Raw genomic sequence first — 15853 nt, 5'->3', positions numbered from 1 at the left:
ATGGCGAGTTGTCCGGCGAGGGAACTCCGCGCTAGCCCGCGTTCCTGGTATGGCGAAGCTCCTTGCAGAAGTGATCTGAGCCTCGCCTCATTTCCATTACCCACTTACATCATTCGGAGGGGGTAAAGTTCTTCAAGGCTGAGGCATCCGAGCCTCTACCCAAAACCAGTTTCTCCAGAGTCATGGAGGATAAACCTTTCTCTTCAACCAGGCTGATTAACACACTCAAATGCGTTTGTGTCAGGGGGGCGGTTAATGGTTCGTTTTTGTTTTATTATGTACTTTGTATTCTCATTTTGTGTCTTTCTGTTGTGAACAGCCCCGGCAATCATTGGCCAAAGGGCAGTATACAAATTTAATAAATAATACTATTCTTGTTTACTAATCTGAATTACTTTCTCTTAATGTTCTAGCTCAAGAGCAATTGAGAAGATGCATCCACACCACAACCATACCGTTTGTATTCTGCTATTTTTCTAGGGAAAGAAGTGCTCACCACGAACACCTCCCTTGTTCTCTTAGAATGGCAGTGGCGCCCACCTGGGGGGAAAAGCCCTGACTATTACTCCGTGTGGGACGCGGGTGGCGCTGTGGGTTAAACCACAGAGCCTAGGACTTGCCGATCAGAAGGTTGGTGGTTTGAATCCCCACTACGGGGTGAGCTCCCGTTGCTCGGTCCCTGCTCCTGCCAACCTAGCAGTTTGAAAGCACGTCAAAGTGCAAGTAGATAATAAGGTACCGCTCTGGCGGGAAGGTAAACGGTGTTTCCATGCGCTGCTCTGGTTTGCCGGAAGCGGCTTAGTCATGCTGGCCACATGACCCGGAAGCTGTACGCCGGCTCCCTCGGCCAATAAAGTGAGATGAGCGCCGCAATCCCAGAGTCGGCCACGACTGGATCTAATGGTCAGGGGTCCCTTTACCTTATTACTCCGTAGTCAGGCCACTCCAACTACGCTTAAACACACACAGGCAGGTTTGTTCTGTGTGTAAATGTCAGCAGTGTGGGAAGGACTGCTGAGGCTGCTGGAATCCTGAACCCTTTACGAAGGGAGTAAACTCAGTTTAACTTAATAAAAATATACTGTTGTGTATACAGGGTTGCACTGTCAATAGAGGCTTTCCACTTGTGTTAGTAATCCAGTAAGCAAACACCACTTTAAGCCTCTCTGCCACCAGCAGGGATTAGTATCAATGCTGTCTTAAGTCTGCCTTCAGAAAGTGAAAAGGAGCCATGATCCCTGAGCATCCTTACTTTGTTCTGAGTACAAACAGGTGGTTAATTTGTGCTGGAAGCAATGAATCCATTCTAACTAAACAGGATTGTAAACAGATTGAGGAGAGGGCTTTTCACAACCCAAGAGAGAAGTGTTACCACCTAAGTTCCAACTGTTCTTAAAGGCACAAAGGTCAGTAAAAAAAAAAAAGTCAGCAAATTTCTGTAAGTTGCATCTGCGTGCACCTTTAAGCTTTTAACATGTAGGATTTCCAGAGGAATAGCAATATTAATTTATTGTGGCTGGGGAGAGGCTTTTGGCACCTTAAAGGGCAACACATTTATTATGGTACAAAATACAGACTAATTAATCAGAAGCATGAATATGTAGTGGAGGCGAATTGTGATCAGGTCAGAATGAAGTGAAATACAGAAAGTGCATTAGGTGATGATTATACTATTAACTGTGGCCATTCACAGAAACCTGTTGTCAGTTGATAACCGACTTTAAGTAGGCCAGTTAACAGATGTAGCGCAAGACGCCCTTCAGTCCAAAAGTGATAGCACTGAAACTCTTGAGCAACAGTAATTTGTGGTTTCATGTTGCAGTCTTCGTTTAAAGTGCCTACCTCAAAGGCTGAAATGTTTCTCTGCTGGTTTTGGATATTGCCATTTTGGATATCGGATTGTGTTAATACAGTGGTGCCCCGCAAGACGAATGCCTCGCAAGACGGAAAACCCGCAAGACGAAAGGGTTTTCCGTTTGCAGAGGCGCTTCGCAAGACGAATTTCCCTATGGGCTTGCTTCGCAAGACGAAAAATGACGAAAAAATTTGAATTTTCCCCCGCTCCAAAACCCCTTTTCCTGAAGCGCTAAGCTGCTAAAAGCATTTTAGCAGCAAAACCGCTAATCCCCCAAGCCTTAAAAAGCTGTTTTTAGCCCTTAAAGTGCCAATAGCGCTAATAGTGCTAATCCGTCAATGGGCTTGCTTCACAAGACGAAAAAACCGCAAGACGAAAAGACCCGCGGAACGGATTCTTTTCGTCTTGCGAGGCACCATTGTATTGTGTGTGTGTAGAGACAACGGTAGCATAAACTAGTTAACTGAAACTGTGTATTCCTTTTATATTTACTGATTCCTCTCCTTTTAATTTTCCCAATAATAAATTAGACCATAAACTTGTTGAGGCAGAGATGTATCCTATTGCCCACTGTCAGGTGTCATACATGCTAATGGTACTTACATTATAGTATTTATTATTGTTAGTCTGGTACAGTGAGTTAACTTTAGGTAAAGGTAAAGCTACCCCTGCCCGTACGGGCCAGTCATGTCCGACTCTGGGGTTGCGCGCCCATCTCGCTTAAGAGGCCAGGGGCCAGCGCTGTCTGAAGACACTTCCGGGTCACATGGCCAGCGTGACAAGCTGCATCTGGCGAGCCAGCGCAGCACACAGAAACGCAGTTTACCTTCCCACTAGTAAGCGGTCCCTATTTATCTACTTGCACCCGAGAGTGCTTTCGAACTGCTAGGTTGGCAGGCGCTGGGACCGAGCAACGGGAGCTCACCCCACTGCGGGGATTCGAACCGCCGACCTGACGATCGGCAAGTCCTAGGCGCTGAGGTTTTACCCACAGCGCCACCCGCGTCCCGAGTTAACTTTACAATGTGCCTTTTTAACTACAGAGCAGACTTAAACTTCATTTGATTTGCAAACCACCAAGGGGGGCCTCTGTCCAGAACCTTATACAGTATAACTTTGTTTTATCCGTTATCAGTTAACAGTACAACCACATCCATGTCTGTTTCGAAGTACCATAAGTCCTGTGGAATTCAATGGAGTTAAGTCCCATGTATTGCTAACTGCTAAGTAGAGACCTAATTCAACAATGAAGGCTCAGCAAATACTACATACTTCATACATATTGAGTATTATTGAACAAGATTCTGGGGTCCAGGAGCAAAAAAGGGCATATTATTAGGACTGTTGTTTATTTTGAACTATGCTGCCATTGGGGAGTAGAGTAGTAGACACCAGCGTCTTTTATAATTCTAAAACTAGTTGATCATCTGTAATTGGTTTTGGGATCGTGGTCTTGTTTCTGGTTTTGGAGGTTTGTTTTGAAGGCTACTTCCTTGGGCCTCAGTAACTCTTAAAATGGCTATTACAGTTTTGTGTAGTTGGTTGTTTTAAGCATAGACCCATAAGTGAAACCTGACTTGTTGCAACGATTGACATATTTACCTATAAATGTAGGAGAAGAAGAAGAAGAAGAGTTTGGATTTGATATCCCGCTTTATCACTACCCGAAGGAGTCTCAAAGCGGCTAACATTCTCCTTTCCCTTCCTCCCCCACAACAAATACTCTGTGAGGTGAGTGGGGCTGAGAGACTTCAGAGAAGTGTGACTGGCCCAAGGTCACCCAGCAGCTGCATGTGGAGGAGCGGGGAAGCGAACCCGGTTCCTCAGATTACGAGTCTACCGCTCTTAACCACTACACCACACTGTCCATCTCCTTACTAGGAAAATATGTAGCTCTATGATAACCAAGGCAGGCAGTGAATATGAAACAATAATTATTATAGTTCTAAGTTGTCAAATATAATGAATGATATGTTGAAGTGCATCCTACACCAGCTCAGAGTAGTATTCCTGGTCCTGGCAGTCGAAAGATGTAAATAATATTCCCTTCTGTTATGCTACACAATGCTTGATGGCTACTAGCCCCTAACCCATTTTAAAACTATATAGTGGGAGTCATTCAATTGGAAGCATACCCTACTACCCAAATACCCCCTCGAAGCATTAATAGTGCTTTTTTTTTTTTTTCTGGGGACATACACAGGTACGCATGCCCCTAAACATTTTGTGAATCTAAGTTTGGCCTCATTGAGGGGCAGTATTTCAATATGAGTAGGAAAATGAGGGGACGCGGGTGGCGCTGTGGGTTAAAGCCTCAGTGCCTAGGGCTTGCCGATCGAAAGGTCGGCGGTTCGAATCCCCGCGGTGGGGTGCGCTCCCACTGTTCGGTCCCAGCGCCTGCCAACCTAGCAGTTCGAAAGCACCCCAGGGTGCAAGTAGATAAATAGGGACCGCTTACCAGCGGGAAGGTAAACAGCGTTTCCGTGTGCGGCTCTGGCTCGCCAGAGCAGCGATGTCACGCTGGCCACGTGACCCGGAAGTGTCTTCGGACAGCGCTGGCCCCCGGCCTCTTGAGTGAGATGGGCGCACAACCCTAGAGTCTGTCAAGACTGGCCCGTACGGGCAGGGGTACCTTTACCTTTACCTTAGGAAAATGAGAGTACCCCTAAACATTTTTTTTTATAAAAGAAGCACTGATTAATAGTACCTAGGAGGATAACAAATGTAGAGTTCTGTTCTCAGAACCAAATGTAGCAGTAGGAGCACCAGTCAAACTAATGTTTCCAGGAACAACACAGTACTTTTTAAGTTGATACTGTATTTTGAGAAGTGGAGTGAGAATTGCTTTATTAAATTTTTAAGTGGTTTGTAATGTCAGAATTTTTATGCAACTACTGATTTAGGCAAATAAAGATAATATGCGAGAGAACACCTGGTTAAGAGGGTAGCATGAGTAGAGAAATAATCTGCAATTTACTCAGATAAACAGCCGAAAGCTACATGGTTGCAGCATCTCCAGTAATTGACTGCATAAGTAACTCAGCTTCTATGCAAGGGTGTGAAATCCATATGATTGATGCTTCCTCTCCCTAAAGAAATTGACTGGGAATTAATACTACAACCCTAATCCTGCTTTACCTGGGAGTAAGCCCCACTGAATTCAACGGAACTTACTCCTCCAATAGATATAATTAGGATTGCACTGAAAGTAAATGTTGCATGACTTATGTTGCTTCCAAATGTCTTGTAATCACCATGAATTTTATATTGTTTACCTCCGTCTATCCACCAGAAACTCACAACTTGTTTTTCTGGTTTGAGAATAGTTATGAAATAGCAAAAGTCATTTCCCCAAGCTTTGCTAAGTTTTAACAATCCAGACAAAGCCACCTTCAAGTGTATAATTGTCTGCCAATTTGCTGCCTGATTCCGCAACACTTCCATTTCACGAGCCTTAAGCCAGAGTTGCCAGGCTCCAATTCAAACTCCTGGTTAAATGGAAGGCAAAGCAATCAAGTCCTTCATCTGCTCCCTCTTGCACCTGCTATAGTGAACAGGGCTGCAGGCGTCATAAGCAGCAAATAGGAAGGCAGCAGAGGCATGGAAAAAGGCTATGCATGTGTTTTACAGTAAAGGTAAAGGGACCCCTGACCATTCGGTCCAGTCGTGGCTGACTCTGGGGTTGCGGCGCTCATCTCGCTTTATTAGCTGAGGGAGCCGGCGTACAGCTTCCGGGTCATGTGGCCAGCATGACTAAGCCGCTTCTAGCGAACCAGAGCAGCACACGGAAACACCGTTTACCTTCCCGCTGGAGCGGTACCTATTTACCTACTTGCACTTTGACATGCTTTTGAACTGCTAGGTTGGCAGGAGCAGGGACCGAGCAACGGGAGCTCACCCCATCGCGGAACCGCCAACCTTCTGATCGGCAAGTCCTAGGCTCTGGGGTTTAACCCACGGCGCCACCCGTGTCCCTTCTGTGTTTTACAATACAAGCCTGTAAATGTCTACTCACAAACAAGTCCCGTTGCGTCCTTAATTTCCACCTTGCATTTGAGTTCCAGTTGTGACAGAGGCAGAAAACATAGCCACGCATTTTGCTCCAAGTCAATATTCTACACTAGTTTTAACACAAGACATTGTTTCAGAGGCATAAATTGTGTAATTTTAAAAGCAAAGAGGTTCAAACCTAGCAAAATCAATGGGCTTAAGTGTGGCCTTCGTTCTAGAGTGCGTGTACATAGTGAATGAGAATTAAGATGACCACTTGTAAAAGGGATCTGGGAGGGCCCAGCCATATGGAGAATTTCAGTTGCTGGTATTGGCTCAGGACTGAGCTACAGATGCAGTACGTGAATATTCTTGTGTCTATAAACTGAGGCAGCTGTGTTGGCAAACCAATAAAACAGAATGCTTGATTTTAATGTGATTGTAACAAGGGAGGATTGTTTTCCTTCCCTCGCAGCAGCAGCAGCCCATTGTTCTGTCAAGTAGCTTTTTAAAAACACAGGCACTTTTGCCTGTATTGACAGTTCCTTGTTCCAGATGCTGTCAGAGAGAGAAACAGAAGATGCTCTCGCATCTTACTGGATGCTATAGCAAACCACTGCGGGGAGCCCCTAGCAGAGCAGGAAGTCAAAAGCCCTCTCCTGCTGTTGCTGCTGCTCAACTCAGCTGGAAGAAAGCCAAGAGCAAGCCAATTCAGCTTTAAGGTAAAAACTTCACATTTACTGTATTTCCCAGTACATCAGGATGAATGTGTCATGCTGGCCGCTAGCCTCAGGGAGGGAGAATACTTAGGAGGGTGGCTGAAATTTGTGCAGTTTGTGTACTGAGTGATGGGACCTGACAACCTACCTGCAGGTAGGTTGGTACTATTTGTGCTGGCGCTCTTGTCAACTAGGGTAGAATCTGTCCAACCAGCTCATTATCCAATACGAGCCCAGATTGCAGGGAGTAGGACTAGATCAGGGTTTCCCAGATTTGGGTCTCCAGCTGTTTTTGGACTACAACTCCCATCATCCATAGCTAGCAGGACCAGTGGTCAGGGATGGTGGGCATTGTAGTCTGAAAACAGCTGGAGATCTAAGTTTGGGAAACCCTGGACTAGATGGTCCTTGTGGTCCTTCCCAACTCTATGGTTCTAGGATTCTATGCTTCCCTGGTTGCTAGGGAGATCACACTAATAGGGAGCAGGGCCTGGTTGAGGTAGCAATTCCTCCTCTGTTGGGACATTAGGGCTGGGAGGTCTTTTTCTATCCACTCAGCCACTCCCTACTGCAAAGCTCAGCACTCCCAGATATTATCCAGCTGTTCTCTAGCATCCAGCACTCTCACCCCATTCCTCCTGCTCCATTCCCCCCCCCTCTCTTTTGGAGTACTTTATATTGAGATGTATTTGTTGGGCTATACGAGATGAAAATCGATAAAAGAATATTTAAAAGAAGAATGATGGTGTATTTTTGGTTGTACACATAGACATTTAATTAACAGGCGTAAGGAGTGTGTGGAATGAAGGCGCTTACTACAATTACACCCCTTCAATACCTTTAGGAATTGTTCTAAGTCAAACGTCAAAACATTTAGGATCTGTCCAGGAGCACAGAACAATTTGGAGTTCTGCCTTCTCGCAAATGCCTAGAAGCTTCTGAATGGTGGCAGCCTTAATGAGATTTAGAGGAATTAGAAAAGACCTGACTAAGCGAGATGTAAGAAGAGATTAAAGATAGCTTTAAATAAAAATAAAAATCTGCTGCTGCTATCCGTCTCCAGTTCATCCAAGATAACAAGCTTCATGATGTGTGCATGGCGGGTGGAGGAGCATTTAGTTTTAATTTTTTTTGCAGAGATGTTGACTAATCCTGGAAGTTTTATTTTCCTCTTGTCCTGGACGCCTCTGCCAAAGGCATGTGGATGTTATATTCAGAGTAACACAAACACTGACGCTCATAGCTCACACTCCTGTGAGGAGTGCCACTGATCACCACATTTCCTTCCCCACTACGGCTGATACATGTGTTTGTGTATGCACGCATATGCTCTACCAGGTGCTGCTGCTGTGGGAAAGAATGATGTGCTCAGTGAATTCACATGTGAATTGGAGACTCATTCATTACAGAGGCAATATGAGAGTAAACTACAAAGAATTGGCTTTTCAGAGGCTACTACTGTGACTCCAAGTAGGAGTCACATCCAAAGGGATAAGTACCCCAAACTTACATTGAGTCAGGTGCTTCAAAAGAAAGATGTACAGCAGTGGTTTTCAAGCAAAGTGCCATGGCACCCTGGGGTGCCTTGAATGATGGTCAGGGGTGCTGTGGGCAACACTGGCTTTTGTCCCTCTTCCCTTCCCATCTCTGATGCCCTTTCACGTCTCTTCCCCCCAAAGGCTTGCACAGCTGTTTGTTGCAGCAGCCCTAGCTACAAGCTCCTCAGGCAAACGATGCCGCTGGGGCTGGCCAGGGGGTGTTGGTTGCCAGGAGCTGAGGTAGCATCACAGTAAGCAAGCAAGCAGGCATGGGAGCCCAACCAGCCAGTCCGCCAGCCCTATAAAGTTTCTGAGTCCAGCTCTGTTCCAAGAGAACTCAAGGGTGATGATATCTTGTTTTTAAAAAGCCAAATAGCAATGATAGGAAAACATAATATAAAGCAGCACTAACTTACAGATACCTTAGAGAATAAGTCTTTAGCTGCTGGTGGAAGCTAAACAAGGTATGAGCTGACCTCTGTTTCCTGGATAGAGTGTCCCAAAGGGTGGTTAAACCTGTTGGGTCAAGCCATCAACCTCTGATGGATGATTTAGAGGGATTGGGTCTGGCATCACTTTCTCTGAGTGTTTGTGCCAGTATCCATACTCAGTAGAGTTACATCTCAACATATCTCCTTCCTTGGAAGCATCTTCAGGGTTGAAGGTATATACAGTAGGCAATAAACATTCATGGAAGCCTTAAAGATTCAGTCAAGTGTAGGGATTTACTTGATGGACATAATAGCATATTGGTAGCAAATATATACAGACATTCACCACTGCCATGGTCAAGGCAGGCTTAGAGCCCAACAAAGTCCAAGAGTCTTTCTGCTTCTCTCACCGTAAGACGCAAGCAAGAGACTCACAACAAGTTACAGCAAGTTACACAGAACCATTGTTAGCAGTACTTCCTGTCATGCATGTCCAAAGAACAGTTCCCACAGAAAATGTCCTTGCACAGACTAAACAATCAGCCTTCTGCTTCTTTTTGAAACTTCTTCTCTGTTTCTGGAACAAATGATGAGAGAATATCCAACAGAACCAAGTGGGGAAAGTCCTATTTTGTATCCTTACTGTTCTGTGCCCTTATTGACCATTATGGGGTGAAGCACAAATTGGAGCTGATATGATACCCAGAGATAGATGATAGCTGTCACTTGAGACCGTCCCAAGAACCTTAGTCTTTCACAGTGCCCATGCGTGATATTCATATTATTAATATTCCTAAGCTGATGCTAGGTTGTTATCATTTTCTTAAGGGACACTATGGTTTGTAGAATCATAGAATAATAGAATCATAGAGTTGGAAGAGACCACAAGGGCCATCGAGTCCAACCCCCTGCCAAGCAGGAAACACCATCAGAGCACTCCTGACATATGGTTGTTAAGCCTCTGCTTAAAGACCTCCAAAGAAGGAGACTCCATCACACCCCTTGGCAGCAAATTCCACTGTCGAACAGCTCTTACTGTCAGGAAGTTCTTCCTAATGTTTAGGTGGAATCTTCTTTCTTGTAGTTTGGATCCATTGCTCTGTGTCCGCTTCTCTGGAGCAGCAGAAAACAACCTTTCTCCCTCTATGTGACATCCTTTTATATATTTGAACATGGCTATCATATCATTAACTCTAATGATATGATAGTAGCCAGTGCTAATCCTGCTTAGAGTAGACCCAATGAAACTAATGGACAATTAATGAAATGGTAATTAATTTCAGTGGGTCTGCTCCAAGTTGGAGTAGCACTGGTTAAAATCCTCTGTGTCCCTGAAAATTGTATGGCATACAGAAATCTGCAGGTGGAGTTTTCTTTCCTACTCCTGATGGGAAAACACCTGAACTTGTTGAATTTCTGCCTGACACAGCTGCTAGACATACAGAGTGCCTGGGGGTGGTGTGGTGAGTGACAGCTATAAATAAAGGTGTTTATCGGTTTTTTTCTAGCTCAAAATCTCAATCAATAATGGTGTCAAATATGTTTTACTAGGTGTTTGTGTTCTGCCCTTGGAATGTTGCTACTTACCGTATTTTTCCATGTATACGACTAGTGGTTTTTTTAAACCAAAAAATTAGGTTTAAAATTGGGGCTCGTCTTATACACGGGTCGTGCTGAGGGGTGTTTTCTTAATTTGGAGTCCCCCAAAATAGGGGGCGTCTTATACATGGGGGCATCTTCTACACGAAAAAATACGGTACATTGCATATTTTGAAAGTACGTACTGCACTTCAAAAGGGTAATTTGTTCCCAGCTTCATTTTGGATTTTCATTATGGCGATGGCTGCTAGAGTGAGGCGATTTAAGGGATTGCCTTCATTACACAGAAGAGCAGATTACGTTTCCAAGGTGAGCACACGCAGGCATTGTAATACCATCTTATTGCAACTGTATTGCTGGCATCCTCTTCATTAGAGTTAATTTATTCCCTCCTTCCCCTCCTCTTCGTTTTGTTCTAGATATACACTTTCCTTAGAAAGCGAAGAATTTCATTACCGTTCAGGATTTACTGCAGCACATGGAATGAATAGAATGAGGTTGGTATGTGTTATTTACATTGCTCAGTTTTGTTTAAAAGTCACAAATGAAAGTGGTGGTGGGTTATTAGTAGATGTAAGTTTGCCTGGGAATGCTACATGGAATTTAAGGAGTGGGCAATATTGAAATGCCGTTTTGCTGAAGTTGGCAACTTCCTGGAAGGAACACGCGCAAACTATGCATTACAAAATAAGAAACAATGTGCGTTTATTTTGCAATATATCGTGCAAAAAAACAAAACAACAAAAAGCCCTCTCTGAGGCTGTTGATCATTGTGAAGCAATCACTATGCCTATACTGTGAGAAATTGCTGTTTTCTTTTCAAGATGCATAATGATTAGTTGTAGAGAAACCAGATCAGTGATCAAATTGGTTTGATCCAAGTAAACATAAGCACAGTTTGCAACATGGGGCTTAATCCCTATTAAGGGTGTTACTCCTAATTGTCTACATCCCCCTGATTTCAGGGGTTGAGGGAGAGTTAAGCATGTATTTCACTAAACTATAGCAATCAATAGGATTTATGTGTGCTTAGATTTGGCTGGATCATACGCATAAGTCCCTTTTGTTTCTATTTTCTGATTATTTTTCTGTTATTCACTCTAATAAAACCAGTCATGATACAGCCTTTTAAATCCCATTGGTTTTAAGGGGAGGGTGTTTGAAATCAATGAGACATGGTTTCTTTTCTCTGGATCATACCTATGCAGATTGAAATCAAGCTTTGTTTTAATGTCTGAATTTCAATCCATTTTGCAGTCCTCTCCCAGATAATACCTTTCCATTATGACCACAAAGACCAAAGAGGCGATCAAAACCCATCACTCACATTCAGATGTTCACAGCTTGCCTATCCAGGGCGAAAACGAAAGTACAAAAGGAGTGGAAAATGGTGAAAGCAGGTGAGTAGTGTGAACCAGTTGACCGGTTTTTAATTTTTTCATGGAGGATCTGCATGTGAATGATCTGCCTTCGGTAATCTTGCTATCACATTTTACTGTCGCAATTTAGTTAAATGTGTACTTACCTATAAGCAATGCAATCCAAAACATATTTAGCCACTAAGTCCCATTACGTTCAGTTAAATATACTTCCTAGTGTGTTTAGGATTGCAGCCTTTCTTACATGGGGCACAATCCAGCAATTGGAAATTAGGAGGGCTTATAACGGTTTAACGTCAGCTGAACTTTGTTTTTTATTTGGCTAGGCCATGCCATGCCACCTTATATAGCGAACATCCTTTAATTGTGGCTGTATGATTGCTGAAAACGCTCTTTAGTTTTGTGACTTGTCTTGTCGACACAACAAAGAACTTGGGAAACTGCCTTATACAGAGTCAGTACATCTTCCTCAGATGTATACCCATTGGCAGACTGGAAGCAGGTGGCGCTGTGGTCTAAACCACTGAGCCTCTTTGACTTGCTGATGAGAAGGTTGGCGGTTCGAATCACCGCGATGGGGTGAGCTCCTGTTGCTCGGTTCCTGCTCCTGCCAACCTACGTAGCAGTTCAAAACATGCCAGTGCGAGTAGATAAACTGGTACCCCTGTGGCAGGAAGGTAAACGGCATTTCCGTGTGCTCTGGTTTCCGTCACAGTGTCCCGTTGCTCCAGAAGCAGTTTTGTCATGCTGGCCACATGACCCGGAAAGTTGTCTGTGGACAAACGCCGGCTCCCTCAGCCTGAATGCGAGATGAGCACCACAACCCCACAGTCGTATTTGACTGGACTTATACATTCAGGGGTCCTTTACCTTTTTTACCTTACTAGCAGAGGTTTTAGGGATATGGGTGGCGCTGTGGGTTAAATCACAGAGCCTAGGGCTTGCCGATCGGAAGGTCGGGGGTTTGAATCCCCGTGACGGGGTGAGCTCCCGTTGCTCGGTCCCTGCTCCTGCCAACCTAGCACATCAAAGTGCAAGTAGATAAATAGGTACCGCTCTGGTGGGAAGGTAAATGGCGTTTCCGTGCGCTGCTCTGGTTCGCCAGAAGAGGCTTAGTCATGCTGGCCACATGACCCGGAAGCTGTACGCCGGCTCCCTCGGCCAATAAAGCGAGATGAGCGCCGCAACCCCAGAGTCAGCCATGACTAGACCTAATGGTCAGGGGTCCCTTTACCTTTACCTAGCAGAGGCTTTCCAGGATTCCAGGCCAAGGTCTCCCCCAGGTTTATTTGGGGGCTGAACCTGCTTGTTTGTTTGCTTACTTATTTTATTTATATCCTACCCCAAGGAGCTCAAGGTGGCAGTACATAGGTTTCATTCCCCCCCCTTTCACTTTTAATTTGTATACCGCCTTTCTGTATTACTATGCATAACGCAGTTTACAGCAACAAAATATGCAACACACACCTTACAATAATCTGATCCAATACAAAAAGTCATAATACAACATACTATGGAACGACTTAATGGAACGACTTAAATCAAGTAAAGAAACAATCTATGAGAATATAGCAGTACACAATAAATTTAACTCTCTAAACATCAGCAAATAACAATTGAGCAGAAATTCACTCTTAGCAATGACAATAAATAATTACTAAACTATGATCGATAAAAATAACTGCAAGTCACAATGTATAAAATACCTCAGTACATACAAAACCTTGTAAAAGGGTCAGATTGAGAAAGGAAGACACACCGTTTATAAAGCTATTTTTTTAAATCCCTAAACTCCTCCCCATTTTATCCCCACAACAAGCTTGTGAGGTAGGTTAGGCTGAGAAGCAGTGACTGGCCCAATGTCACTCAGTGAGCTTTATGGCAGACTGGGGATTTGAACCCTGGCTTTCCAGGTCTTAGTCCGATGCTCTAACCACTACACCACACTGCGACCTACTGCATGCAATCAGGTGTTCTGTTACTGAGCTAAGTCCCTTCCGCAATCCAACACTGAGAAGGATTGCCTAGAAGCACCCTGTTGCAAATGGCGTGCCGAGATATCATAAATGGGTTGTTGCCGTCAGGCTTTTGTAATTGGATTTCCTCCAGAAATGGAAAGTCTGGGTTAAACTGGGGGGGGGGGGGGCACGAATATGTGCTGGCATTTAGATAGCCGCATTGTGTGAATGCTGCAAAAAAACTTCCATGCACGAGGAGCACTGACCCCACCATAAACATCTCCCTACATCCAATTATGTAGATTGGAAATTCCTTTGAAAACAATACCGTTTCCATCCCATCGAAGTAAATGGCAAATTTTGGTTGATTTTAATGGATTTGGATAGACCTGCAAAGCGTATAGCTTTCCGTAAACAAATGACCTTCGCTTTTTCGCATAGCTATGTAGATGAAAGGTGTTTTTAATTTTTATTCCAGTGCAGAGCACTAGTTGTTAAAAACAGCTGAGACCTTGCTGCCATCTGCAGGACGGAGGGATAAATGCTGTCGACTGCTGCTTTATAGAGTACAATACAGTATACCGTATTTTTTGCTCTATAAGACTCACTTTTTCCTTCCTAAAAAGTAAGGGGAAATGTGTGTGCATCTTATGGAGCGAATGCAGGCTGCGCAGCTATCCCAGAAGCCAGAACAGCAAGAGGGATTACTGCTTTCACTGTGCAGCAATCCCTCTTGCTGTTCTGGCTTCTGAGATTCAGAATATTTTTTTTCTTGTTTTCCTCCTCCAAAAACTAGGTGCGTCTTGTGGTCCGGTGCGTCTTATAGTGCGAAAAATACGGGTAATTTGCCATAGGTTAAAACAGACCTTTGGGAGAACCATATACATGACACCTGCCTACAGAAGGAGCAAACCATTCTTGAGGAAGGAATAGCATTTGTATTTACAGGGTTCTGCCTTGCCCATTTGCTTCAGCCATTATTGCTGGTTACTATAGTGGAACTCATCAGAGTTTAACAATAAATGTCTTTACTATTGAATTATGGTGCTGGAGGAGACTCTGGAGAGTCCCATGGACTGCAAGAAGATCAAACCTCTCCATTCTCAAGGAAATCAGCCCTGAGTGCTCAATGGAAGGACAGATCCTGAAGCTGAGACTCCAATACTTTGGCCATCTCATGAGAAGAGAAGATTGCCTGGAAAAGACCCTGATGTTGGGAAAGATTTGAGGGCACAAGGAGAAGGGGACAACAGAGGACGAGATGGTTGGATAGTGTTCTTGAAGCTACCAGCATGAGTTTGACCAAACTGCGGGAGGCAGTGGAAGACAGGAGTGCCTGGCGTGCTCTGGTCCGGGGGTCACGAAGAGTCGGACACGACTAAACGACTAAACAGCAACAACAACAAATAGTGGAACTCATAAGAGTTTAACGAGAAATGTCTTTACTAGGCCAAGAGAATGCCAAGTGAAACATCTGGGGACAGATCTAGGGAATGGCTAAATATATATATATATTTTAATGTGGGGAAATTGGCCATCGTTGAGTATAAACTGAAACCTGCATGGCAACTAGGCGAGCCTGATAGTTTTGTTGTTTCTACCTACACTCCACCTATCCAAAATATAAATGTTACTTTTTAATATGATTGCAGCAGCAAATCTCCTATATGCCAACAACACACCTATTTCCCCTCCCCCCGTTACAATAATAGTGGCAAATATCAGTTTTTAAAATGTATTCCACAATTGATTGTAAAGGTGTTTCTTTGGTACAAAGAAATGGGGGGAAAGGTAAGAGAATTAAATATACACTGCGATATGTAATAAGACTTTTCTGAAGGGATGGTTCTACTTTTATGGTAAAAGTCATATAATTTCCATCAATCTTTCAGCAAATCTGATGGCGAAAAGGAAAAAGAAAAGGACACAGTGGCCAAGGAAAATAAGGACAGCCAAGAGAGACAGAAAGATAAAGCTGAGAAGAAAAATAAGGAAGTGGAGTAAGTGTTTTTCAGGGCTGAAAATACGTTATAATTTTCACTTGGCTGGGCCTCACAGTGCACTAGTGACACTACTATATAGCACGGGTAGCCAATAGGGTGCCCTCCAGATGTTGTGGACTGCAACTCCCATCATCCATGACTGTTGGTCATACTGGTTGGAACTGATGAGACTTGTAGTTCACAACATCTGGAAGGAAATGTGTCAGCTCCCCTTGCTACCCAGGAACATGTGGGCTAGGCCAATGGCATGCTTATGGGCTACCATAGGAAGTTACCATACTATTTTTCACTTGACCCTGTTGCCTCTTCAGCTTCCAGCACCTCCTCCTCCAAGTCTGCTCCCTCTTCTCCCTCTGACAATGCATCGTTGTCCCACCACCA

General features: G+C 44.1%; 2 protein-coding genes across 8 annotated transcripts in view; both read left to right on the top strand.

Moving 5' to 3' along the window:
* LOC310685618 (uncharacterized protein) overlaps nucleotides 1-15853 on the top strand; it is an 850221-nt gene that overhangs the window by 549653 nt on the left and 284715 nt on the right. The gene's annotated exons all lie outside the window — the stretch shown is intronic.
* NFXL1 (nuclear transcription factor, X-box binding like 1) overlaps nucleotides 30-15853 on the top strand; it is an 82722-nt gene continuing 66898 nt past the window's right edge. For 2 of the 6 annotated variants that reach the window (XM_083458111.1, XM_083458106.1), the window contains exons 1-6: nucleotides 45-122; nucleotides 414-456; nucleotides 6401-6567; nucleotides 10552-10629; nucleotides 11390-11532; nucleotides 15362-15469. In XM_083458111.1, the coding sequence (XP_083314237.1) occupies nucleotides 11417-11532; nucleotides 15362-15469 (224 nt within the window). In that variant the 5' untranslated portion in view covers nucleotides 45-122; nucleotides 414-456; nucleotides 6401-6567; nucleotides 10552-10629; nucleotides 11390-11416. Of the gene's footprint in view, nucleotides 123-413; nucleotides 457-5783; nucleotides 6568-9768; nucleotides 10020-10551; nucleotides 10630-11389; nucleotides 11533-15361; nucleotides 15470-15853 lie in introns of those variants that run through there. The other 4 variants (XM_083458107.1, XM_083458108.1, XM_083458110.1 and 1 more) reach the window with 4 other exon arrangements.

Source organism: Podarcis tiliguerta (genome assembly GCF_965153285.1).
Source record: "Podarcis tiliguerta genome assembly, chromosome: 9".
Lineage (NCBI taxonomy): Eukaryota > Metazoa > Chordata > Lepidosauria > Squamata > Lacertidae > Podarcis > Podarcis tiliguerta.
Note: the sequence above shows the minus strand (reverse complement) of the source record. Positions and strands in the feature narration are given on the sequence as shown.